This window comes from Physeter macrocephalus, unplaced genomic scaffold (genome assembly GCF_002837175.3).
Source record: "Physeter macrocephalus isolate SW-GA unplaced genomic scaffold, ASM283717v5 random_210, whole genome shotgun sequence".
Taxonomy (NCBI): Eukaryota; Metazoa; Chordata; class Mammalia; order Artiodactyla; family Physeteridae; genus Physeter; species Physeter macrocephalus.
In genome coordinates this window covers 13,645-38,824 of record NW_021145496.1, presented here as the reverse complement: position 1 = coordinate 38,824, position 25,180 = coordinate 13,645, and the positions used below count along the sequence as shown (strand labels likewise).

Genomic DNA, 25,180 nt, shown 5'->3' with positions numbered 1-25,180 from the left:
CTGGCAGATCTGCCTCCTGTCCCACTTCTGAATCCCAGCTCCTTCCCGGCAGCTAAGGGACTCCTTGTACCACCAAGAGGTGAGTTGCAGCCAAGGTGGCTGACGGGGCCCAGGCAGCCGGCAGTAGCTTGGCCAGGAGGCCTGGGGAGGCACCCAGCCAAGAGCATCCCTCCCTGGGCTCCGACTCACGCTCACCCACTTGCTGGCTCCTCGAGGCCTCTGCATTGCAGCAGATAGGAGCCTGCGCCGGCAGCCCAGCCAGGGCTGGGGGTGGAACAAGGGCCTGGGCAGGGGGTGTCTGTTCCCGTGTCCCCACCTTCACTCCCTCCCCTGCCCTTGATCCCAGTCAGCCTGGCTTCCCTTGGAGAGGCAGCTGCTGACAAAGCAACTGTCTTCTCTAAGACATACTTGAGTCTTCCTAGAAGTGCTGTGGTGACAGCAGGGCCCAGGCTTGGGGACCGTCACGCCCCACGTCCCCTCTGCATCTCAGACCCTCCTGAGCATCATTAAAGGTCTTGCCTACCCCTGAGATGCTGTTTTGAAGAATTATGCCTTTGGAGTTGAGAGCACAGATTTTGGAACTCGAGGGCCTTGGTTCACATCCCAGGTGTGCCACTTCCTAGCTGCGTGACCTGGGGCAGGTCACTTAACCTCTCTGTGCCTCAATTTTCTCACCAGAAAACGGGGATGATAATAGAACATACCTCATAGGATTCTTGTGAGGATAAATGCATGTAAATCACTCCGAACAGTGCCAGGTGCACAATAACATCAGTAAGTGTCAGCTCTTGTTACTGTTGCTGCTGTCCTTGTCATTGTTACCACTGTGTGTCATCAGTTCTGCTGCTTAGCTGAGCCCCCTCTGGTATAGACTCTATTCTCCTTCAGTGAATACTCTCTGTTAGCACTTGCTATATGTATATATATATTTTTTTTTAATTGAAGTATAGTTGATATACAATGTTGTATTAGTTTCTGGTGTACAGCAAAGTGATTCACTTATCCATATATATACATATCCTTTTTCATATTCTTTTCCATTATGGTTTATTACAGGATATCGGATATAGTGCCCTGTGCTATATAGTAGGACCTTGTTGTTTATCTGTTTTATATACAGTAGTTTGTATCTGCTAGTCCCAAACTCCTAATTTATCCCTTCCCCACCCTTTGGTAACCACGAGTCTGTGTTCTATGTCTGTGAGTCTGTTTCCGTTTCATAAATATTTGTGTCATATTTTAGATTCCACATGTAAGTGATATCATATGGCATTTGTCTTTCTCTTCCTGACTCACTTCACTTAGTATGATCATCTCTAGGTCCATCCACGTTGCCGCAAAGGGCACTATTTCATTCTTTTTTATGGCTGAGTAGTATTCCATTGTGTATATGTACCACATCTTTACCCATTCACCTGTGGATGGACATTTAGGCTGCTTCCATGTCTTGGCTGCTGTGAGTAAGGATTGCTATGCTGACAAGCATTTTAGCTTAGCAGTTTAGAGCCCAGCTTTTGGAACCAGACAGCTCTGCGTTCAAATCCGGGCTCTGCTGCTCACCAGCTGTGTGATCTTTGGCAAGTTATTAGCTTCTCTGGGCCTCAGTTTCTCCATCAGCTAAATGGGGATGATAATGGTGTGAATCTCGCAAAGTTGCTGTGAGGATTAAATAAGCAGACACATACAAAGCACGTGACCCTCATAAAGGGCGGGGCTGCTAAGAAGGGCTGTGCTGCGAGACTGTTCGCTTGTAGTAATTGGGCACCTGCTGTGTGTCAGGCATGTGGTACCGAGATTGCGAGTCACGTGCTGGGACCCTTCACACACTGGCTCGAGTCCTGGCTTGGGCCTTTGTTGGCTGAGTGATCTGGGCCATGTGCTTTTGCCTCTGTGTGCCTCCGTTTCCCCAGCGGTACATGGGCATGTGGAAGCAGCAGCCTCCTGGGGTTGTGTGGGGTTTCTGACATTGGTCTGAGCGCTGGAGCTGTGGGGGGAGAGGGTCTTCCAGTCTGGCGCCCGTTCCCAGGCACTACTCCCAGTCACCCCTCCTGTTGCTCTGCACCTCTCCCCTCCGCTGGGGGCGCCAGAGCTCTGCCCATTTTGCAGGTGGGACAACAAAGACCCCAGGCAAGACAGGGACGAACCCAAGTCCTGAGGTGGCGCTCGGGGGCGCAGCCAGTCTGGTCCCAGTCCTGCCCCAGACAAGCCCCACTCCCAAACTCAGGCCCCCAGGCCCACCTCCCTCCGTGTCTCTGCAGCTCCTGGCATCTCAGGCCCTGGTCCAGGCCTGAAGGAGCCAACGTGGGATGTACCTTAGGCAAAGCAGACGTCGCGCTCCAGAAAACCACAAGGGGCTAGGGCTGAGGGCGAGGGGCAACCTGGGCTGGAGGAAAAGATTCTGGAAACTTCCAGGCAGAATCAAAAGTCTCTGGGTTGCTCACGGGCCTGCAGACACCCCTTCTTGGTCTAAGAGGGTTCAGGTTTATTTGGGGAGACTGAAGGCCTGATGTGGGGAGGAGGGAAGTGGACAAACGTTTATTAAACATGCACTATATGTGGTAACAATCAGTAGCAATTATTACGGGCTCGGCACTGTGCCCATACCTGGTGTTCACATATTAGACCGCCTGCTAACATTTTACAAAACAAGAAACAGGTTCAGAGAAATTAATGATTATAGTAGTAGTAGCGGTAGTAGTCATAAGACAGTGACTCTTCATTACATCCTTTGCTGATCTCAGTTTCATCTGCAGAGCCCTGCACATCCCTGCACCCTCACCTCTCTGACCTCATGGGGCCTCTTTGCCTCCCTCAAGCCACACGTTCCTACCTCAGGCTCTGGCTTTGTCTGTTCCACCTGTCCAAAATGCTTTTCCCCCAGATCTCCACGTGGCAGACTCCCTCACCTCTTTCAGTCTCACTCAAGGGTTACCTTCACAGCAAGGTCTTCCCTGGCCCCCTATTTATTTATTTGTTTGTTTGTTTATTTATTCTTGGCTGTGTTGGGTCTTCGTTGCTGTGCGCGGGCTTTCTCTAGTTGTGGCGAGCAGGGGCTACTCTTCGTTGCAGTGCGCAGGCTTCTCATTGTGGTGGCTTCTCTTGTTGCAGAGCACGGGCTCTAGGCACGCGGGCTCAGTAGTTGTGGCTCGCGGGCTCTAGAGCACAGGCTCAGTAGTTGTGGCGCAGGGGCTTAGTTGCTCCGTGGCATGTGGGGTCTTCCCGGACCAGGGCTCGAACTCATGTCCCCTGCATTGGCAGGCGGATTCTTAACCACTGCGCCACCAGGGAAGCCCTGGCCCACTATTTAAGATTGCCCTCACCGCCCCTCATGGCCCCTCGTTCCTCACACCCCAGCCCTATCTCTTAACATCCTGTATAATTTAGTTATTATGTTTATTATCTGTCTCTGACATGAGTGTCTCATCTCCACAAGAGCAGGGATCTGTGTTATTTTTGTTCACTGTTAAATCCCCAGTGCAAAGAACAGAGTCTGGCCCACAGAGGGTGCTCAGTAAATGTTCCTTGAATGAGTGGAACCGTGACAACAATACTGTGAGTGCCACCTTCACAATACTGTGAGTGCCACCTTCACAATACTGTGAAGTCAGTATTCTTGTCACTGCCATTTTACAGATGAGGAATCTGAGGCTCAGAGATGTCAGGTGACTTGCCCAAGGTCACACAGCCAGCAAGTAGCACACCTGAACCCCTTGCACTGTTGCCCCTACAGGTCTGGCCTCGCCCCACAGACAATGGCCTTGCCCCCATGAGCTAGAGCCTGCCCCTCGGTGCCTGCCCACCACCCGCCAGCAGGATGCAGCTGTGGAAGGCAGTGGTGGTGACCCTGGCCTTCATGAGCTTGGACGTCGGCATGACCACGGCCATCTACGTCCTCAGCCACCTGGACCGCAGCCTGCTGGAGGACATCCGGCACTTCAACATCTTTGACTCGGTGCTGGACCTCTGGGCGGCCTGCCTGTACCGCAGCTGCCTGCTGCTGGGGGCCACCATCGGCGTGGCCAAGAACAGCGCCCTGGGGCCCCGGCGGCTGCGGGCCTCGTGGACGGTCATCGCCCTCGTGTGCCTCTTCGCGGGCATCTACACCATGGTGAAGCTGCTGCTCTTCTCTGAGGTACGCAAGCCGGTCCGGGACCCATGGTTCTGGGCCCTCTTCGTGTGGACCTACGTCTCACTCGCTGCATCCTTCCTGCTTTGGTGGCTGCTGTCCACAGTGCAGCCGGACGCCAAGGCCCTCGAGCGGGGGGCAGCGGCCGAGGCCGAGGGCCTCCCAGGGGAGGACCGGCCCGCGCCCGAGCAGGCCTCCGGGGCCACGCTGCAGAAGCTGCTGTCCTACACCAAGCCCGACATCGCCTTCCTCGTGGCCGCCTCCTTCTTCCTCATCATGGCAGCACTGGGTGAGTGAGGGCCCTCTTCTTTCCTCTCAGATGTTAACATCTTGCTTACGTGGTTCAGACATCAAATGGACATGCAAAGGTAAACGCTGAGGGTTTCACTCCTAATTCTGCCGCTGACTACCCTGATCCTGTGCCCAGGGCTAACTACAGAAAAAGGTTCCGGAAGCTTCCAAGTGGGCAGGAAACCACTTTTATTCCTTTCTTGTATATGCTTCCAGCATTTCCTTATGCGGCTACAAGCAAATAAGTACACGTCACTCTCCCCACCTCTTACACTCCATTCTGTGTCTTGCTTTTCTCACTTAACAATATATCCCGGAATTTTTCCAATCAATGTCTCATTCTTTTATTTGGCTGTGGAATACTGCACTGTGTGGCTGTACCATAGATTATTTAGTCGGTCTCCCGTTGTTGGACTCTTGGGTTGTTTTGAGGCTTTTTCTCTTGTTCATACATGTTTCATATAAATGTGCATGTATCTGTAGGATAAGTTCCTAGAAATGGCATTTATAGGTTCAAAGCATTTTTTGTAATGAAGCAGAATAGAATAGAGCCATCAGGGTATGTAGGCTGTGGTAAGATTAAGTATTGTTTTGTGAAACTTTAATTTTAGTTGTGTGCGCCTGTGTGTGTGTCCCAGTTGGTGATGTAAATTGTATCTGTTACTGTGGGTCTGGTCCAAACAGTTTGAAAGCAACACTCCAGCAACATGGGTGGGAAGGGACATCACAGGGTGGAAACTCCACGGGTTCTGGGGGTGACAAGGCCCAGGTACCAGTCCCAGTCCTGCTCCGGGCCTGGCTGTGTGACCGTGGGCAAGTGCTCAAACCTTTCAGAGCCTCACTTCCTCCTTCTGTGAAATGGGGATTGGGAGCGTCCTTATCCCAAGGTGTTGTAAAGTTTGACTAAAAGGACAGAGAGGAGAAGGACAGGTACAGAGCTTGGTACGGCATGATGAGTACAGGAATGTTAGCTGCTGTGAGTCGTTACATGTTTAACTCCCAGGGACAGAGTCTGGGAGTAGCCACAAAGCCAGAGTGATCTCAAAGAGGACAGGTGAACCCCAGAGCCCATTTCCTCGTACCATCCATCCTCCACCCTCTCAGTCCCGGCCCCTTAACCGCTGTGTGATTTTACGCAAGTTACTTAACCTCTCTAAGTCTCATCTCCTCATCTGTAAAAGGGACATCAGCAGTTGCGGGGTTGTGAGGTTCAGTGAGTTAATTCGAGTAAGACGCCTCGGACAGCTCGTGGCACATAGAAAGCTCCCAGTAAATTTTAGTGGCCGTGAGTGTTGGAATGACCCCTTTTCATTTAACCAGATAGTTTCTCCTACTCATGCTTCAAGGCCCAAATGTCTGCTCCTGAGACGCCTACTCAGATTCTGCCGACCGTGGCCCTTAATTACAGCATTGGTGACATGAAAATCACGCGTCCACTCTCCTTTCTCCCCTTCCAGGCTTTGAGCCCCTCGCGGACAGGGGCCAGGTCTGACTCATCCAGGGCCCCTGATACCTGGCACAGAATCAGACTCACTGAGTGAATGAATGAATGAATGAATGACCATCCTGCCTGTGTTGGCAGATGTTGCCCCCACGGCCGCGTTTCCCCTGCCTCCCAGGGTGCTGTTGTCAGCTGGTGTGCGCTTAGGGAACACAGATGTCCTAAAATACAGCCGAGCAGATTGCACCAGCCTGCAGGATTATGTCAAGGTTATGGGCTTCAGCTTGAAATCAGGCCCCCCGACTTCATCAGTAATTTTAATCAAGTTTACTTAATGTGGCCAAGCTTCGGCTTCTCATCCTGCAATGAGGGCTTCTTCAGGTTATTGTGAAAATTAAATGAGGTAAAGCACGGTGCCTGGCAAAACTAGGTACTTCTTCATAAAATTTAGGTACTGGGGGCTTCCCTGGTGGCGCAGTGGTTGAGAGTCCGCCTGCCGATGCAGGGGACACGGGTTTGTGCCCCAGTCCGGGAAGATCCCACGTGCCGCGGAGCAGCTGGGCCCGTGAGCCATGGCCGCTGAGCCTGTGCGTCCGGAGCCTGTGCTCTGCAACGGGAGGGGCCACAGCAGTGAGAGGCCCGCGTACCGCCAAAAAAAAAAAAAAAAAAAGCGTTAGGTACTGGGATTATTAACAATTATTTTTCAATCAGCAAGCATCCAGTAGGGTTCAGCTTTTTCTGAAACCTTATAATCTAAAAGAACAACCACCCATTGTGAAAAAAAAATGGTTAGTTTTAGTGCTGAGTATCTCCCGTTGAGATATGGATTTCATGGCAACCTAACTACAATAATCTTGGGCAAATGACTTAGCCTCTCTGAGCCTCACTTTCCTCATCTGTAAAAGGGGAAGAATGATAATAGACCACCTATGGGGTTATTGGGAAGCATTTGAGACTTGAAAGAGATGAGGGAGCAGCTATCTGGGGTGACAGTGCTCCAGGCAAAGGGAACAGCCTGTGCAAAGGTCCTGAGGCAGGAAGGTGCCTGATTGTTAAAGGAAAAGCAGAGAGGCCAGCGCAGCTGGAGCAGAGGGAGTGTGGGGAGAGAAGAAGATGAGGCAGCTCAGTAGCAGAGCCCAGTCGTGCAGGGTGCTGTCAGCCACTGTAAGGCCTTTGACTTTGATCCTGGATGAGATGATCTGCCTTGGGTTTCACAGGCTCCCACTGTCCGTTGAGTGGAGAACAGGCTGATGGGGATAAAGGTGGCAGCAGGGGGAACCAGGGGTTTGCTGAGATAGTCCAAAGGAGGTTGACAAACCCGGGTGGGGCAGTAGAGGCAGAAAATTCTGGAAATATTTTGAAGGTGGAGCCACAGGGTTTGTTGACGGACTAGAGAGTTTCACCTGGTTCTTGGGCAGATTGGACAAAAGAGTTTGCGTACCTGCTTAGCACAGCACCTGACCCAGCAAGGGCTCCATAAACGTCCACGGTGGTTAATATCATCACTGATGCTTGCTGGAATCATAATGCTGCTAGAGCTCGCTGATGCCCTTTACTTCCCTGTGGGTAAACTGAGGCAGAGATTCAGCTGAGGTAGAACTTCACAGGGGTGGCTGGAGACCCCATCTGGCCAAGGACACAGGGGAGACAGAGGCCCTCGCGGCTGCCGCCTTGTGGTCGCTGTGCTGAGCCCAGCAGAGGGCGCCAGAATGCCACGGAAGGCCTCACTGTCCTGGGTGAGCCAGTCCTGTAGAGCTGACCAGGGAAGGGCCTGCCCCACGTGCCCAGGGTTCATTCATTGACCTTTACTGAGTGACTCCCGTATGCCCAGCCCTGAGCCAGGCTATGGCTGCTGAAAGAGCTGTAGTGAAAACAGGGGACACAGCTTGGTCTGACCACCTTCTATTCCGTGTCCATCATTTCTATAAGATGGGAGTGGGCATTTATTCTGGGTTATTGGGAGGGAACGCACAAGGAACGAGCCCCCTGATTGGAAGCTAATTTGGGTTTGAGTCCTGGCCCTTCCTCTTAATTGCTGTGGGACCTTGGGCGAATTACTCAGCCTCTCTGAGTCTCCCATTCCACCTCTGTGAAATGGGGTGACATCCCTTCCCAGTGCCCCCATCCCCACGTCCACCCAGGATTGTTGTGAAGATATAGCAGGACATATGGGTAAGAAATTATCTGACAAACTGTAAAGTGCCCCATCAAGAAGGGCGGGGTGGCAATTTCCAGCATTGCTCAGAACCAGAATATCAACATATTCTGAGGGTCTAGAATTTGGACCCTGAACCCTCGGCCAAAGAGAAGAAGGAAGTGAACTTTGGCGTCTGTCAGCCACCAATTGTGTGGCTGGGCGAGCGTCAGCTCATCTTTTCAGCTCCACTTTCCTCATCTGTAAAATGGGTGATAACAGAGCTGACTTCAGCGTCCACGTGCAGAGGGGGTGAACTGTCACACGGGAGCCCCTTGGCTCTGTGTGCTCGACGCCAGGTCGCCATTATTCACGATAGCACGACCCAGTCTGTATAGATTAAGTAACTCACGTTTCCCGTGTTCCTGTTCTCTGAAAAGAGAGGGCATTAAGCAGTGTGGGACCCCTTCCCTGCCCCCTGCCCCGTTGAGAAGCAGGAGTTTGCCGAGAGAGAAAACCCCGCGGTGGCGTCAGCTCTGTGGGTGCCATGGGGGCTTCCAGAGGCTCAGGAGGAAGGACATGGGCTCCCCTGGTTGCAGAGGCCCCCTGAGCCCGCCCTGTCTCCACAGGAGAGACCTTCCTCCCCTACTACACGGGCCGGGCCATCGATGGCATCGTCATCCAGAAGAGCATGGAGCAGTTCAGCACGGCCGTCATCGTCATGTGTGTGCTGGCCATCGGCAGGTAGCGAGCCGTGCCCTTCCCCCACCCGCCCAGGCCTGCTGCGGGGAAGGAGGGCAGGGCCAGCTCCCGGGAGGAGAAGGAGCCAGGGAGGCCCAGGAAATGCCCCCGGGGAGCCTGTGCCTCAGCTGGTCCCCGTGGTAACCAACAAGCCAACTGGCTTAGTTCTGCCCCTCTGGTTGAGCCACACCCTTTTGTCCCTACAGATGGCTTCAGTCCTCGGGCTTCCCCTTTCCCCAGCACCCTCCCACCCCCCGCGGTTTTCCAAGCGGGAAACAAGGGCCAGCCTTGTCTGTGCTCTGCTGGAAGGGAGAGGCGTCTGGCTGGCGGAGCGGGGTCCTTCACCCACAGTAAACGCAGTCCCCGCTGCGCCCTCTCCTTGGGAGCTCCTGTTGGGAACAGGGAAACCCCATGGTGGTGCCAGCTCCGGAGAGTGGGCTCGAGGTCGGGGTGCCACCCGGTCTCTGCCCTGCGAGGGGTCCACGCCTGCCAGCAGAGGGGGGTGGCGGGGGGTGGCGGTTGGCTGTCGGAAGGACGTCGTGCTATATATAACATCTCTTATCTGCAATTAGCTCATTTGCCGCAGGTATTCGGGGCGGCATTTTTACCCTCGTATTTGCCAGACTGAACATTCGCCTTCGGAACCGTCTCTTCCGCTCGCTGGTATCTCAGGAGACGAGCTTCTTTGACGAGAATCGCACAGGTTGGTCCTCCTGGGGCCTCGGGTGACCTGGGGCTGGGCCCGGCCAGGTGGGCTTGCCTCGCATTGAGGATTTAAGTGGGTACGTCCATGGTCTCAGTCCTGATGGCTTTTCCTGCCGTCCAGTTCGGGATGGGGACACCCCGGGAGGCTGGCTTGGGCCTCTGGCCCTGCCTGAGCCCTGGGGAGCTGGCCTGCTGGCTGAGGTTTTGGTGTGAACTGCGGCCACAATAGGACCCTCGCTAGGCCACCCGATGTCCCTGCAGCAACCAGGCCTCACCTCCCACTGGCTTGTGGGAAGCACAAGGGCCAGGGCTACCCAGGCCTGTGGCCCGAGAGGCCCAGCTCCTATGGGAGTGAGCAGGGCGGACGTGCAGGGCGGAGCAGGGAAGACGCTACAGCATCTGGCCAAGGTCCAGGCTCTGTCACTAACTTCACCTCTCTGAGCCTCTGTTTTCTCCTCTGTAAGATGGGGACAGTAACGGTAGCTGCCCTGTGGGATTGTTGTGAAACTCCTAGCCCAGTATCCAGCAGTCAGTAAAGGGCTTTTGTCCCTCTCTCCTCCACAGCCCAGATGGCTATTTCTGTGAGGGAAGAGGGGAGTGACCCCTCTGCCAGAGACAGGGAGGAGACGCGGGTTCGGCTCTGGCTCAGTCACGGACACGCTGTGTGCTGCTGAGCAAGCCGCTTCCCTTTTCTGAGCCTCAGCTGCCTCCCCGGTGCTCTGGGGGCTGTGAAGCTGGAGCAAGATGCTGGTGACAAGGCCTGGGCTCAGAGCAGCCCTCAAGGGGCACCTGCTCTTCTTCCCTCCCCACCGCACCCAGAAGCCGGGGAAGGTCTGAGCCCCCCGAGGGTCCCCGGCCGCTGCCCACAGTGACCCCACTGCCACAGCGGGAGCTGAGCTGCCTGTGTTCCAGGGGACCTCATCTCCCGCCTCACCTCGGACACCACCATGGTCAGCGACCTGGTCTCCCAGAACATCAACATCTTCCTGCGGAACACGGTCAAGGTCACGGGCGTGGTGGTCTTCATGTTCAGCCTCTCCTGGCAGCTCTCCTTGGTCACCTTCATGGGCTTCCCCATCATCATGATGGTGTCTGACATCTACGGCAAGTACTACAAGGTAGGCCCCGCCTGGCCCCCGCTGGGCTCTGAGCACCGGCAGCGCCTGAGCGACCCCTTAGGCAGGTTCAGGGGGCCACCAGGGGCTAGCGGAGGACTCATCGTAAGGCTGCATTTGCGTTCGTTCCCTGGTTCATTTCAGTCGTTCAGTGAGTATTTACCGAGCAGCACCTGCCATGTCCCGGGCACTGGGATAGATCAGCGAAACAGACAGGGCCCCTGCCTTCAGGAGGCTTATGTTCTAATAAGAGAAACAGACGATAAATAACAACAGTGCTAATAATGAAAATATGTAGTACAGTAAAAGATCGTAGCTGCTGAGAAGAAAAATGAAGAGACAGATTGGGAGCGTTGGGGCTGGGTGCAGCTTTAAATAGATCTTTCTGAGAAGGTGGCATTGAGTAAAGAGGTGGACAGCTCGGGGAAGCACGTTCCAAGCAGAGAGCACAGCCAGTGCAAAGGCCCTGAGGTGGGAGCGTGCCCGGCGTGTCTGCGGAGCCTCAGGGAGGCCGGTCAGGCCAGAGCCAGGAGTGAGGGGAGAGCAGGGAGGTGACGGGGGCCGGATGGTGTTGGCCTTTACGGGAAGTTTGGTTTTCACTCTGAGTGCAAAGTTTGCTCTCTTTCTATACGTTTGTGTCGTGGGGGAGGGCTCAGGCCCCCGGGAGCGAGGCCCTTGCCCACGATGCAGTGATGGGCAGGCAGCAGTCCCCTCAGGCCGCCCCTTGGCACTGCCTCTGTCAGAAGGGTCAGCCTGTCAGCTAGGCCCCTGCCTCACCTTCCTCCTGCTTCCTGCGATGGTGGGTGCCCCTGAGCCCTAACGGAGCCAGGCTGGGTTCAGACAGCGTAGGCGGCCCCTCCTCGGTGCTCCAGGCCTGCGGGGGGCAGGGACACTCCTGAGCAGGGGCTTGGACACGTGATCAGCTCAGGGTCCCCGGTTTGGTTGGAACCCTTGGTGCCGATGACCTGAGGCCAGCCCCCAGATGGATCCGTTCCCCACAATCCAGTGTGTCACCTCTGGCAGAGCCCACCACCCAGGAGGGCCCTCTCCCCAGCGGTTCTGGGTCACCGGCCTCACTGTTTTCCTCCCTGAGTAGAAAAAGTAAATATATGAGTTGGAGTTGGAGCCGTTTCCCTTCCACACCGCCCTTCCTGCCTTCCTGCCAGCCCCTCGGAGGGGGCAGGAAACCCTGGAGCTCCCTGCACCAGCCCCGCCTCTGCGCACACCTCAGGCCTCACCTTTAAGTTCAACTGGGCAGGACCTCAAGGAAGCCCTGTTTAGGTCTCGTACCTGTACCCGAATGTGTAGGATACAGACATCGCCACAAGCCACACGCATCGCCCGCAGCCAGACATGACTCAAGGCACAGCCTGGCTTCTCTCAGGATGCCTGAGTGTACTGCGTGCTTCCGATGGCCTGGGCGTGACTCGCAGGTCATGGGACATGCCTATGGAGGAGGCTGTCTCAGCCTCCTGGGCAGCCTTCCTGGCTGGTGTGAGATTCTGAGTGTGGTTCCTGAAAGCCTGAATAGTGTGGCCCAGGGTGGCTTCTGGAACTCTGTGGGCAGCAGCCTGGTGGTCATGTACATGGAACCACTTCTCAGCCATCCGTCTCTAGTTATAAGCACACGATGAGGGCAGATTTCACAGCCCGTTGACCTCCACCACCATCTAGAACTTGGCTAGGAGTTCTGGAATCTCTGTGCTAACCCTCAGGCTCTCACCTAATTTAATATATGTTGCTGGATGTAAATGGTGCCTCCTTAATAGTTAGTGTTTCTTGTGTAGTGTATAACCTGAACAACCATCCAGGGCATCTCTGCTCTTATGCCAGCACAGAATCAGGTATTGAGACTTCTTTTTCTCAGAGGATTACCCAAAACTGTATGGTCACTCATAACCTCCTCTGAATACTGGAGATGACTTCATGATCAGCACCCCCATGCCTCAGGAGCTAGAGCCTCAGGAGCTCACCCTAAGAGCCCAGCTGGAGTCTGTTCTCTGAGTTCAGCAAATCAAGCTAGAAGGGACTGGGGGAGGAGGGGAGCTGGGTCTTATCCCCTTGTCCCTGGAACTCCCTGCATACAGCTGGCACCAACTAAAGATAGAAAACCCCAGAGGGGCCTGGGGGCTCAGGCAGAGGGTGAGACTGTCTGTTTTGGGGTCTCTTCCTTCTTGTCGCCCCTCCCACCTATAGAGGCTCTCCAAAGAGGTCCAGAATGCCCTGGCCAGAGCCAGCAGCACGGCCGAGGAGACCATCAGTGCCATGAAGACAGTCCGGAGCTTTGCCAACGAAGAGGAGGAGGCGGAGGTGTACTCACGGAAGCTGCAGCAGGTCTACAAGCTGAACAGGAAGGAGGCTGCAGCCTACATGTACTACGTCTGGGGCAGCGGGGTACGTGCCCCGGCCCGGGCAGGTCTGACACAAAGATCAGGACGTTAGCCCAGGTCCAGGCATGCTGGTGTGACACTTGACTTTGTCCCAACTCTGTGCTTGTCCTCAGAGAATCTTTCTGGAAAGGAACTGAGCCTCTCGGTGCACACCCTCAAACAGGGCGCCTCCTCTCTCCCTCTCGCCTGGGCGTGGGGTGGCAGGGTAGGAGCTTTCTTTTCCCATCTAGGGAAGCGTCCCTGCCAAGGTGGGGAGTCACCCCGAGGCCAGCTGGGACCCATCCTCGGCCGCTTCCCTGCAGGACCTATGTCACAACCACACACCTGCCCCCATTAGAGTGTCCAGCTCACTCCCTGGGGGTGAGTTATAGCCCTTCCTGGAGAAGAAGCACTTGGGTCCTGTCCCTGTGTGCTGGCCACATCTGGGGGTGGGCTGTTGGGGAACAGCTGGGGTAGGAATGAGGAGGGTTTGGAGTTTAGGGGGAGGGAAGAGAGGGTGGTCTACAGGGAAAGCAGGGAATAAGGACCTTCTGGGTCCCCCCAGGGGGGGCCACCCCTCAAAAGTGCCCAGCCAGGGAGAAGAAGGGCCTGAAATCCAGCTCAGCTAGCCAAGCCTCTTGGCAGTCTGCCCACCAGCAGGGGCACCTCTTGCCACTCGTGCAAAGGCACTGTGGTCCAGCCATTGATCTAGTTCTGACTCAGCATCGCTGGCTTGGGATGGGGAGGGGCAAATAGGGACCCAGTGGGTTGTCAGGGGTACGCAGGTCCCACTCCTCTCGCAGACCACTCCCCCAGACACCAGAGGGGGCTGGAGGCAAGCACACCCTGGACACAGCCCCTCCTTCATGGAAACACGGACCTCGTCTGCTTTGCCTGGCTTGCTGTGTGACCTTAGCCAGTGGACTCAGCCTTTCTGAACCATGCTCTTCCCAATAAGGAGAAGACTAATAGCTCCAGTTTGGCCTTGCTGAGGCGCCTGGGGGCTGTGTATGTGTGCCAGGGCCTTACAAAGAAAGCCTTGTTCCCAGCCAGGCTCATGGCCTGTTCCAGCTGGGGGCCTTTGCAGGGAAAAACTCCATGGCGGGGGCGGGGAGGGCATGAGTGACAGAAGGGCCCCAGCTTGTGGGAGGCCATCCCTGCTGCGGGCTGGAGTTCAGTCGGGCTGTGAGTGAGGCGCCCACAGCTGCTCTCACCTCCCCTGCGGGGCAGGGGACAGGGGGGCTGGGGGGAAGGTGTGAGCCAAGGCCCCCGTGACTCAGACCCCCCTCTCCCTCTTCCCTCCAGCTCACGCTGCTGGTGGTCCAGGTCAGTATCCTCTACTACGGGGGCCACCTCGTCATCTCAGGGCAGATGACCAGCGGCAACCTCATCTCCTTCATTATCTACGAGTTTGTCCTGGGAGATTGTATGGAGGTGAGGGGCCCGCGGGGGGAGGGGAGCCCTGGGGAGAAGGGAGAGGGAAGGGATCTAAACGGGGGTGCTCCAGGGTTCACGGGGGTGGCGTTTCTTTCTAAAGGACCTGACAATACCCATCATACTAATAAAGGGAGTAATACATACAAGTGACAGCAACTCCATTTATGGAGCAAAGTGGCAACGACAGCAGTTATTTCAGAAGACTCTCCTGAGCACGCTGTGCGCGGTCGGTGCTACTCCCGTCCCCGTTTCCCAGAAAAAGAAGCTGGGGCTCAGACTGGTTAAACGACTTGCCCACCACGTTTGTAGGGGAACCGAGTTCAGAGCCAGATGGTCTGACTTTATTTTAACCCACTTTAAAGAGTAGCTCCATGGGCAAAGAACAGAGTGGGGTTTTTTTTGATAGATTATGTCTTAGTTTGGCTGCCGCCTCCAGCAGGTCCCGAGACTAGGGGGCTGGGGTGCTTGTGCTGAAGCTGCCGTCAGTCACTGCTGGAGGACGCTTGGAGTGCTTCTCTGGTCTGCCTCCCTCCCCCCACAAAGCCCGCCGGCACTGAGGTTGAGCCTCCGTGTCCTGCAGCGATAAAGCTCAAAGGTGCGGCAGGGGAGGGGCGGGTTAGCATCTGCTGCAGATGGCACTTTGCGTTAGCTACAGTCATCCATGCCGTGTCATTTGAATCAGCGTCTCGGGATCCATGCTTCAGAAATATCCACACTAGTGGGCAAAGACGTGTCCCAGGATGTTCAGTGCGGCATTGTTTATAATGGTGAAAAGTTAAATGCCTGTCAGCCAGCGATTGGGTGAATACAGTACACCTGTATTCTAGAAACGGTCCATCTGTGCTATGAAAACTAGGCAGCAGCCACAGAAATGAGGTAGAGCTGTGCGCACTGGCATGGAAAGATCCCTAAGACAAGCTGTTAGTGAAAAAGCTAATCCCCGAGTCATAAGGATGGTCTGATCCCATTTGTGGGGTTTGTTCATCTCAGAATGATTTAATTACATATGTGCATGTGTTTGTAAAAGCACAGAGAAAGGACTCGAAAGACACAGTACTCGGATAACCGGGGCCGCCTCTGGGATGAAGCAAGAAGGACAGCTTATACACAGCATTTGTATCTCAATAGGAATAATTATATCCAGATATTATGATAATAGCCATAGCTGTGGTGGGTTGGGGGTTTACTATGTGCTGAGCACTGTCTTCGCGGAACCATGACAGCGGTACTAATATCACCCCCATTTCATCAACCAGGACCCGCAGTCATAGCTCATAAGTGCCTGAACTCGGGAGCCAGACGTGCCTGGGTTCGAATCCTGGCTCTGCCACTTCCTGGCTGTGTGACCTGGGGGAAGTTACTTGAGCTCTCTGTGCCTCAGTTTCCGTATCACCAGAAAGGAGATAATGATAGAACCTACCTCGTAACATATATAAGAACTCAGTAAAATGAGTCATTATTCACACTTGTACTTGTGTATGTTTTTACCCAAGGAGATGTATAGTATAAATTAAGGGCCATTTTTAAAATTGAAATTTAAAAATTCTGTGACAGCTGAAAGAGGAAGGTCCGATTCCTGTTCTGCCACATTCTGCCTAGTTCATTTAACTTCTCTGTGCTTCCGTTTCCTTCTCTGGGGGGTGATAACACCTACTCTGCTGGACGGTGGTGAGGTTTAGCTGTAACACACAAGGCACCAGTATTTTTTATTGCTGTCCTCATTTTTTTCATTGTCGTCATGATCTGCTGTACTAGCAGGTGGGGCTCCGGCAGCCTCCTTTGGGCACCCCGCCCCCAGAACTGCTGCTGTGTTCTTGTTCTCTCCTCACCCCCTGCAGCTCTCTGGCACCGTGGTGGGGGGGCGGGGGGGGTGTCCCAGGATCGGGGCGTCGATGGGTCAGGAACGTGTGTCTACTTCCCCCCGCAGTCCGTGGGCTCCGTCTACAGCGGCCTGATGCAAGGAGTGGGGGCCGCGGAGAAGGTGTTCGAGTTCATTGACCGGCAGCCAACCATGGTGCATGATGGGAACTTGGCCCCCGACCACCTGGAGGGCCGGGTGGACTTTGAGAACGTGACCTTCACCTACCGCACTCGGCCCCACACCCAAGTCTTGCAGGTGAGAGAGGGCCCAAGCCCCCCCACCCCCACCCCCCAAAGTCATCCTTTCCCTCATCCCATCTCTCGCGCACCCCCTACAGGCCAGGCCATGGCAGTGCAGCCAGGAACATGAAAGGCCAGGAACACTGAAGACAGATCATTAACAAAAGGATTCCCGGAGAAGTGCTAGGAAGGCAGTAAGTCAGGGGTAGTCTGCAGAGATGGTATTAGCAGTCAAGGAGGGCTTCTCGGAGGAGGTGACATTTGATATGAGACCTAAACAAGGAGCAAGAGCCAGCCGATGGCTCTCTGCAGAAAGAACATTCCAGGCAAAGGAGACAAGTATAAAAGTGCTGCCAAATCCTAGAAAGGAGAGCATTCTGGGGGCCGGCGGTGGGGCAGGCTGGGAAGGGTGCCCGCCTGCATCTGAGGCCAGAGCATATGAGCCAGGGGCCCCACACCGTGTCTGCGTGTTCCTTGCAGAATGTCTCCTTCAGCCTGTCCCCAGGAAAGGTGACAGCGCTCGTGGGGCCGTCGGGCAGTGGGAAGAGCTCCTGCGTCAACATCCTGGAGAACTTCTACCCCCTGGAAGGGGGTCGTGTGCTGCTGGATGGGAAGCCCATCAGCGCCTATGACCACAAGTACTTGCACCGAGTGGTACGTGCATGGGCCTTTGCTGCCCTCCTCCGCCCTTGCCTTGTCTGACCTTCTCTCCCGCGAGCACGCACACAGGTACAGGGGAGAGGGCTCAAGACACACGTACATTTCAAAGAATTATCACCAGTTCAAGAAGTGGAACATTCCAGCACTCTCCGCCCGAGAAGCAGCGTCTTGCCTGACGCTCACGATTGATCGTCATTTCCGTGCTTTTCTTTTGTTCCCATCTCTGTGCCTCCCGAACAGCAGCGCAGCTGTGTTTTGCTAGTTTTAAACTCCGTCTGGCTGGAACCGTAATGTGTGTATTCTTTGTGTCTTGTTCCTTCCACTCAGTGTTATTTGTGAGTTTTCCAGGTTGAGGCTGTGTTTGTAGTTCACTCATTTTCATTTCTGGAAGATAATCCACTGTGTAAACATGGCACAGTCCGTTTATACGTTCTGTTCTTGATGGATATTTTGGTTGTTTCCTGTTTTTTTACTATTACCAGCGATACCGATATGGACAGTTTAGTCCATATCACGGTGCCCATGGGTGGGTAGGTTCTCCCCGAGCCTCAGCTTTAGTAGTTACTGCCATTAAGGTGGTTTACTATTTTTTTTTTTTTACACATTACATTCCCACTAGCAGTGGATGAGAGTTCAGGTTGTTCCGCATTTAAGTTATCTCCAGTATTTAAAGGAGGCTATTCATGACCTTACAGTTTTGGGTAATACTCTCAGAAAAGTAGACTCGACACCTGATCCTGTGCTGGCATAAGAGCAGGGATGCCCTGGACGGTTGTTCAGGCTGCACACTATACAAGAAACACCGACTATTAAGCAGACACATCGTCTACATACATTACATACATACATTACATCGTCTGCATACATTAAGATACACGATAGCCTGAGAGTTGGCACAGAGATTCCAGAACTTCTGGCCAGTTGTAGATGCTGGTGGAGGCCACAGATTGTGAAATCTTCCCGCCTGTGTGTACATAACCAGGGACAGATGGTGGAGAAGTGGTCCCAGGTTTGCCCCCACCAGGCCGCTGCCCACCAGAGTTCTGGAAGTGGCTCCTAGAGAGAGCTGTTCAGGCTTTGCAATAGTTAACATACTCAGACACTTATTCTTCTCAGACTGCTAACACTGCCAGTCCTGAATCTGTACCAGTTGGTATTTAGAGGTAGTTCAGTGTAGAGGTCTTTTGCATTTTCCTGGTGACTAAAGATATTAAGTCCCTTTTCATATGTTTATTGGTTATTTGGATTTCCTCTTTTGTGAATACCTTCTCTATAAATTTAAATTTTTAATTTTCAAAAACCCAAAGCAGTAAAACTCAACAACCCAATCATATTCCCATATAGTCAGAGAATTTTATAACAAAGACGTGAGGTGACTCCACCTCACCTTTTGAATTCTACTCCGCGTCGGGAACCAGCATTGGCAGTTTAGTCAATATCCTTTCCAACGTGTTTCCTACCTTTATATAAACATTTCTATATACAAAGGCACATATTGTTTTTAACCAAAAATAGAAGTATGATATATATATTACAGTTTGAGTTTATGGGTGCAATGTAATCATGTAACCAATCCTCTATTTATGGAGAATTAGATTGTTTTGTTTTTCTTTTTCCTTTTTTGCTATTTACAGTGTTGCAGTGATATCCTCCAGCTACATACAAATTCCTAAAACTGAGACCATGAGACAATAGCTCCTTTCGGTTGTTCTCTTACAGGGAGGGGGCACCAGCCAGGGAGGTCCTTGTGGCCTGGGTCTGCTGTGCCCTCTTGCCTCCTGCCAGGGACAGGCCGACTCACAGAGTTACACTCCACACTCTTTCTCTCTCTTTTCTTCCAGGTCAGGGGCAGCCAGTAAGCTCCGTCTTGGAGGTCAGGGAGCTTGACCGGGCCCAGGGCGGCAAGCTTAGCGGGACCCCAGTTTGTTGGTCAGGGAGGCTGAGAGCTTGTGCAGAAAGTGGACTCCGCTGTTCGGAAAGAAGAGAGGCAGCTGAATGCAGCTGCCGGCCGCGGGCCCTGATCAGATTTCAGACCTAAGGCTCCCGGCGTCTCTCAGGCCCAGGGCTCGCGAGGTTCCTGGTGACAGCTGGATAGACGTGTTCCAGGCCTCTCACAGCCCATCCTTCCTCCTCCGCAGATCTCCCTGGTGAGCCAGGAGCCAGTGCTGTTCGCGCGCTCCATCACAGACAACATCTCCTACGGCCTGCCCACCGTGCCCTTCGAGGTGGTGGTGGAGGCCGCACAGAAGGCAAATGCCCACGGCTTCATCATGGAACTCCAGGATGGCTACAATACAGGTACAGAGCCCAGAGCATCGCCTCCACCGTGCCTGGCGGTCCACCCTCAGGGATGCAACCCTGAGTTATGCACTGCCCTCTGCCAGCTGAAACTCACATAACACAAACTTAACCACTGTATTTTAAGTGAACAATTCAGCGGCATTTAGTACATTCACAATGCTTTACAACTACCACCTCTGTTTAGTTCCAAAACACTATTTTTTTTAAAAAGACACTTTTTTCTTTTAGTTTTTAAATTTTATTTATTTTTTTAATTTTTAATTTTTTGGCCGCGTTGGGTCTTCGTTGCTGCACACAGGCTTTCTCTAGTTGTGGCGAGCGGGGGCTTCTCGTTGCAGTGGCTTCTCTTGTTGCAGAGCACGGGCTCTAGAGCGCAGGCTCAGTAGTTGCAGCGCACAGGCTCAGTAGTTGTGGCGCACGGGCTTGGTTGCTCCGCGGCATGTGGGATCTTCCCGGACCAGGCTTCGAACCCATGTCCCCTGCATTGGCAGGTGAATTCTTAACCACTGTGCCACCAGGGAAGTCCCCGAAATATTATTATTTAAAAATAATATATGTATTATATTCATTAATTATAGTGACTTAATTTTATATTAGTAAATATTTTACTTTAATAAGTTGAACAATATATTAACTCATAGCTTTTATTTAACATATTTAAAAATTTTAACTCTCGCAATGGGACTGTTCATACAATTCAAAACTAAAAAAAATAGACATAACGATATCCAGTGCAATGTTTTATTTCATCCTGGTCTTCACCGCCAGGTCCCCCCGCCCCCACCAAAACATCTTTCCTTATTTTCTTACACGTCCTTTTGGAGTTTCTTTATGCAAATATGAATATGTATTTTTATTCCCTCCCGCCCTTTTACAGAAAAATACCCAGCACCTTCTCTTCTGCCCCCTGGCTTTTTTAAGTGACCTTTCCATATTGATACCTAGAAAGCTGCTCTTTTTTTTAACTGCTGCATAGTCTTCTGTTTTGTGGCTTTATAATAATTTACTCAAAAATAACTGATTTCCTGTTTCCTATTGATGGACATTTGGTTGTTTGTTTGTTTGTTTGTTTGCAATAACAGTGCTGTGAGTCACTGTGCATGAGAAGGTGAATCTGCAGGAAATTTTCACAGAGATGGGTTTGCTGGTCCAAGGGTTGTGCCTCTGTAGTTGTGCTCTGTAGACCTGCACGGCACAACCGGATAGACACAGCGGTGTGTGCACGGCAGCACAGAGCCCGCACCAGCAGTACCTCAGGGAGAGGAGGGGGTGCCCTTTCCCCTCGGCCACACCAGCACAGTGTGCTATCACGCGTTTGGATTTTTGCCAGATTAATAGGTAGAAGCTGGTATCTTGGTACCAGTTGCACATAGTTGTACTTTGCGTGCCCTTACGAACAGGGAGGAAGAGCATCCTTTCGTGAGGTTGCCAGCCTGTGGCCCTTTTAGCCCCACCTTTTCCTGGGGAGCAGAGCTCCTGTGGCAGCAGGGAAAGGCGGAGGCGGGGGCTGCTCGCCGCTCCCCAGGGCCGCCGGCCTCACCTCCCGCTCACTTGCCCCTGTGTCTCTGCCGTGCAGAGACGGGGGAGAAGGGTGCCCAGCTGTCGGGCGGCCAGAAGCAGCGGGTGGCCATGGCCCGGGCTCTGGTGCGGAACCCACCCGTGCTCATCCTGGATGAAGCCACCAGCGCCCTGGATGCAGAGAGCGAGTACCTGGTGAGTTGCGGGGTAACGGGTGCTGCTGAAGCAGGAGCAGCTCCAGGTGGCCAGAGCCCTCCCTCCACGCAGCACACGGCTGCAGGGGCTCTCGCAGGCCATCAGCCTCCTGGACTAGGGTGTTCCAGAGCTGAGGGCAGGGGGCGGGGGCAGAGGAGGCCCAGGGCCTGGTCACCCTGGCCCAGCCTCTGGCTCTAGGTGTTGAAATGATATGGAATTGGGTTAGGGGTCAGGAGGTGTGGGACGTGGATAGGAGCTCCACCCTGCGGCCCATGGCTTGAGCGTGTCTCTTTCCCCCTGAGTCTCATTTCATTGGTAAAGAAAGAAGGGCCCCATAGTGTATTTGAAGAGGACCAGCTACCTCAGTCCCGCCATGGATCAATTCATTTATTACACAGGTATTTAATGTGCGCCTCCCGGGCACCAGGCGCTGCTCTAGGCACCGGGGTTACATTGGCCCCTGCCCCCAAGGTGTTTCCAGTCCAGAGCGGGAGACAGATGACAAGGAGATAAGCATGAGTTCACCCTGGGGCCTGTGCTATGTAGAAAATGAAACAGGCATGTGGGGACTCCCCTGGCGGCCCAGCAGTTAAGACTCCGTGCTTCCAGGGCAGGGGACGCGGGTTCGATCCCTGGTTGGGGAACTAAGATCCCAGATGCCGCACAGTGCGGCCAAAAAAGACAAAAAACAAAAGAAGAAGAAGAAACAGTCATGTGATAGATTGAAGGAAGGGTCACGATTGTCAAAGAGAAACACTGCTGGACGTTAGTTAAAGCTGGGAAAACAGATTTTATTAGTAGCTACTGTCAGTAGGGAAAAGAGCTGAGCCCCTTTCCTGTGCAGGGGTGACAGTGGTGATGGCGCCTTTCACAGGGAGATTGAGGGTGCAGGGAGGGCGCAAGAGTGGGGGACCAGGAGAAACTCACAAAGGGCTGGGCAGTGCAAGTGTGATCAGTCCCCACGGTTGCTGGCCAGCAGCGGTTGTCCTCTACCGAGGCTGGGAGACGGGGGGCCCTATCCTTCCCATGATTACGATGAGATGGCATTCAGGTCCTAGAGAAAAACATTCCTGAGTTTTAGGAGATCTGCATATATATCTCCAGGAGACAGGGGAAGGTTTTGCAATTATAAGCCCTTTTTGGTAAATGCTCTAAGAAAGGGAGCTCTGGGGCCCACCGTCAGGTGATGTCTAGAACAGTCAATTCTCCTGGCAGCATTGGGCATTTAGGGGCTGGGGTCATCCTAGCAACAAGGCCTTGTGCTGCAGAAGCCCCCTGGAGTGTGGCCGTCTTAGTGCAGAGTTTGGATGGGGTCACACGTGCCAAGAATCCTGCAGTTCATGCCAACAGAACCAGGGTCATCAGGTCCCACTTGAGCTGAGACCAGAAAGGAAAGGAGACAGCCAGAGGGGGGCTGGGTAAGAGAGTCCCAGGGAGAGGGGGCAGTGGGGGCAAAGTCCCAGAGCAGGTCCACAGCCAGGCCCCAAGGTCAGCGTGGCTGGCAGTGGGGTGAGGCAAGGACAGAGTCATAGGGGGACACAAGCTCCTCAGGCCCTGGAAGGGAGTTTGGATTGTTTTCCATTAATAGATTTTTATTTCATTTTTTTAGAGCAGGTTTAGGTTTAAAGAAAATTAAGCAGAAATTACAGAGAGTTCCCGTATATCCCCCTCCCCGCACCACGAACAGTGTCGCCTGTTACTAGCATCTTGCGTTAGCGGTACGTTGGTGCCAGTTGACAAGCTGGCATTAATGCATTATTTCTAACTCAAGGCCACAGTTCATATTAGGGGTCACTGTTTGTGTTGCGCGTTCTATGGGTTTTGACAAATGCAGAATGTCATGTTACGCAGAACAGTTTCACGGCCCTAAAACTCCCCCAGGAGTTCGGATTTTATCCTAAATGGGACAAGAAGCTCTCGGAGGGCTTGGAGCATGAGTTCAACAAGAACTGATTAAAAATGTTAGATCCACGTGGGGGTGGATGGGAGCAGGGCAGGAAGGTTGCAGGCTCCCGGCAAGCAGGAATGGTGGCGGAGGTGGAAGGATGTCACAGAGACACACCGGGGAGATGGAGCCCCGGGACCTGCTGATGGGTCGGATTCGGGTGCTAAGGGAAGGATGAGGAACCAGGTGGTTTCACGCCTGGTTTTGTCGGCGTGAGCTTCGGGGCTGACGGTGAGACCATTAACCAAGGCCAAGGTTAGAGGAAGGAGCAGGAAGCCCAGAAGACGACCACGGTAGGGGCCCCTCTGTCATTCGCCGAGCACTGCCCTGTGTCAGCCTCTGAGCTCCGTCCCCCGTGGACAAAAACCAGGAAGCGGGTCCTGGGCCGGCCCTCGCTTTACAAGCGAGGAAGCCTCAGAGAGGCTGAGCGTCCGTAGGACGCGGTGGATCTGGGATCCCAGCCGGGACCGGGCGGGGCGGTGGGTGGCGGTGGAGACGCCGCGTGAGCCGTGAGCCGGCGCCCTCCTGTTTCCACAGATCCAGCAGGCCATCCACGGCAACCTGCAGAAGCACACCGTGCTCATCATCGCGCACCGGCTGAGCACGGTGGAGCGGGCGCACCTCATCGTGGTGCTGGACAAGGGCCGCGTGGTGCAGCAGGGCACACACCAGCAGCTGCTGGCCCAGGGCGGCCTCTACGCCAGGCTGGTGCAGCGGCAGATGCTGGGGCTCGAGCCCGCCTCGGACTGCACAGCCGGCCACAGGGAGCCGCCGGGCGACGGCAGTCACAAGGCCTGACCGTGGGCGCTGCCCCTCCCGGTGGGGCAGAGGCTCCAGTGCCCACCTGGCAGATGTGCCCACGGGGGCCCCCCCCGGCCGCCCCCGCTGCCCTCCGAGCCCAGGTCCACGGCACTGGAGGGCCAGCTGCCCTGTCCCACGTGTCCCCGCTTCCTGCGTCTCGCCCCCGGTTCCCACCCTGTTCCCCGGGCCACCACCGGCCCCCTGCGGCCATGAGCGACCCCCTCCAGTCTGGGCAGTGGAGACACCACTGGTCTCTCCAGCTGGTCTCCCAAGGTTTCTAAGCGAAGGTAGAGCTACCTTTTTAAACCAAGATCTTAAGCAGGTTTTTTACTGCTTGGTTCTGGTGGGCCCCAATCTCCTAGATTTCAAACACATTTTTCTAATTGGGAGCAATGATGGGCAAGTTCACTGAGATGTTCTAGAGACTTCTGAGCCGGGAGTGAATGACCCTTCCTAAGAGCCTGGGGGATGTCAGGGAGAACTAGGCCTCTACCCTATGCCCCTGGAGAGAAGGGGCTTCCCTGTCCCGGGGTGGGGGGGGGACACGGGGAGGGGACTTCCTGTCTCTCCCTCCTCCCAGCTTTGTGAGTCAGGCCAAGGGTGGGCCGGGAGTGGAAGGCGCCTGCCTGCCCTCCCCCCTTCCGCCCTCCCAAATCTAAGCCAGTCTCACTGTGAACCACTACGGACCTTAAGTGGGGGAGTGAGGGGCTGGCCAGGCCTGGCGGAGCCTCGGGGTGTCCCTGGCCCAGGGCCCAGCGCTAGCCCCTCCCCTGCCCCTCCCCCTCCCCCTCCCCCGGCTGGCGGCCCCTTCCCACATCCACCCTGACGCTCTGCTCTTCTGAGGCCCTTCGGACGTTTGGGAGTCGCGTTCTCTTCCCTGTCCAGTGGACGGGACACTGACAAAGCCCAGGTCTGGCTTTGTCGCGGGGTTGCAAGATGTTGGGAGAACCCGGTCAATAAAGTATACTACCTCTGACCCCTGACTTCTGACCTCTTCCTGGGCCGTCTGCCTCATCGCCTGGTTAGGTTTCTCCATCCACTAACTCTCCCCCGGCTCTGCCTGGTGTAGTTGTGGGGAGACTTTGGGTGGTCTAGGGCCTCCGCCCAGTGTCCAAGAGCCCCTTCACGTCCCCAGGACCCCAGCGCAGACATCCGTGTCTGTCTGTCTGTCTCCATGGGGCTTGTGCGGGATAACAGAGACCTGTCTCCTCTAAATCCCTGGAGCTTCTGTACCTCCCGGGAAAGCCGAGACCCAGCAAATGCCACCTGTTTTTTTCCATCAGGGACGGGGCGCCCCACGC

General features: G+C 54.3%; 1 protein-coding gene across 5 annotated transcripts in view; it reads left to right on the top strand.

Annotated features, from left to right (window-relative positions):
* ABCB9 (ATP binding cassette subfamily B member 9) overlaps window positions 1–24,846 on the top strand; it is a 38,221-nt gene extending 13,375 nt beyond the window's left edge. For all 5 annotated transcript variants that reach the window (XM_055082663.1, XM_028484677.2, XM_007104546.3 and 2 more), the window contains 11 exons: window positions 3,731–4,415; window positions 8,622–8,736; window positions 9,306–9,436; window positions 10,351–10,556; window positions 12,750–12,947; window positions 14,228–14,356; window positions 16,287–16,475; window positions 16,940–17,113; window positions 19,258–19,417; window positions 20,997–21,133; window positions 23,616–24,846. In XM_055082663.1, the coding sequence (XP_054938638.1) occupies window positions 3,815–4,415; window positions 8,622–8,736; window positions 9,306–9,436; window positions 10,351–10,556; window positions 12,750–12,947; window positions 14,228–14,356; window positions 16,287–16,475; window positions 16,940–17,113; window positions 19,258–19,417; window positions 20,997–21,133; window positions 23,616–23,876 (2,301 nt within the window). In that variant the 5' untranslated portion in view covers window positions 3,731–3,814 and the 3' untranslated portion in view covers window positions 23,877–24,846. The remainder of the gene's footprint in view (window positions 1–3,730; window positions 4,416–8,621; window positions 8,737–9,305; window positions 9,437–10,350; window positions 10,557–12,749; window positions 12,948–14,227; window positions 14,357–16,286; window positions 16,476–16,939; window positions 17,114–19,257; window positions 19,418–20,996; window positions 21,134–23,615) is intronic.
* The last annotated feature ends 334 nt before the right edge of the window (window positions 24,847–25,180 follow it).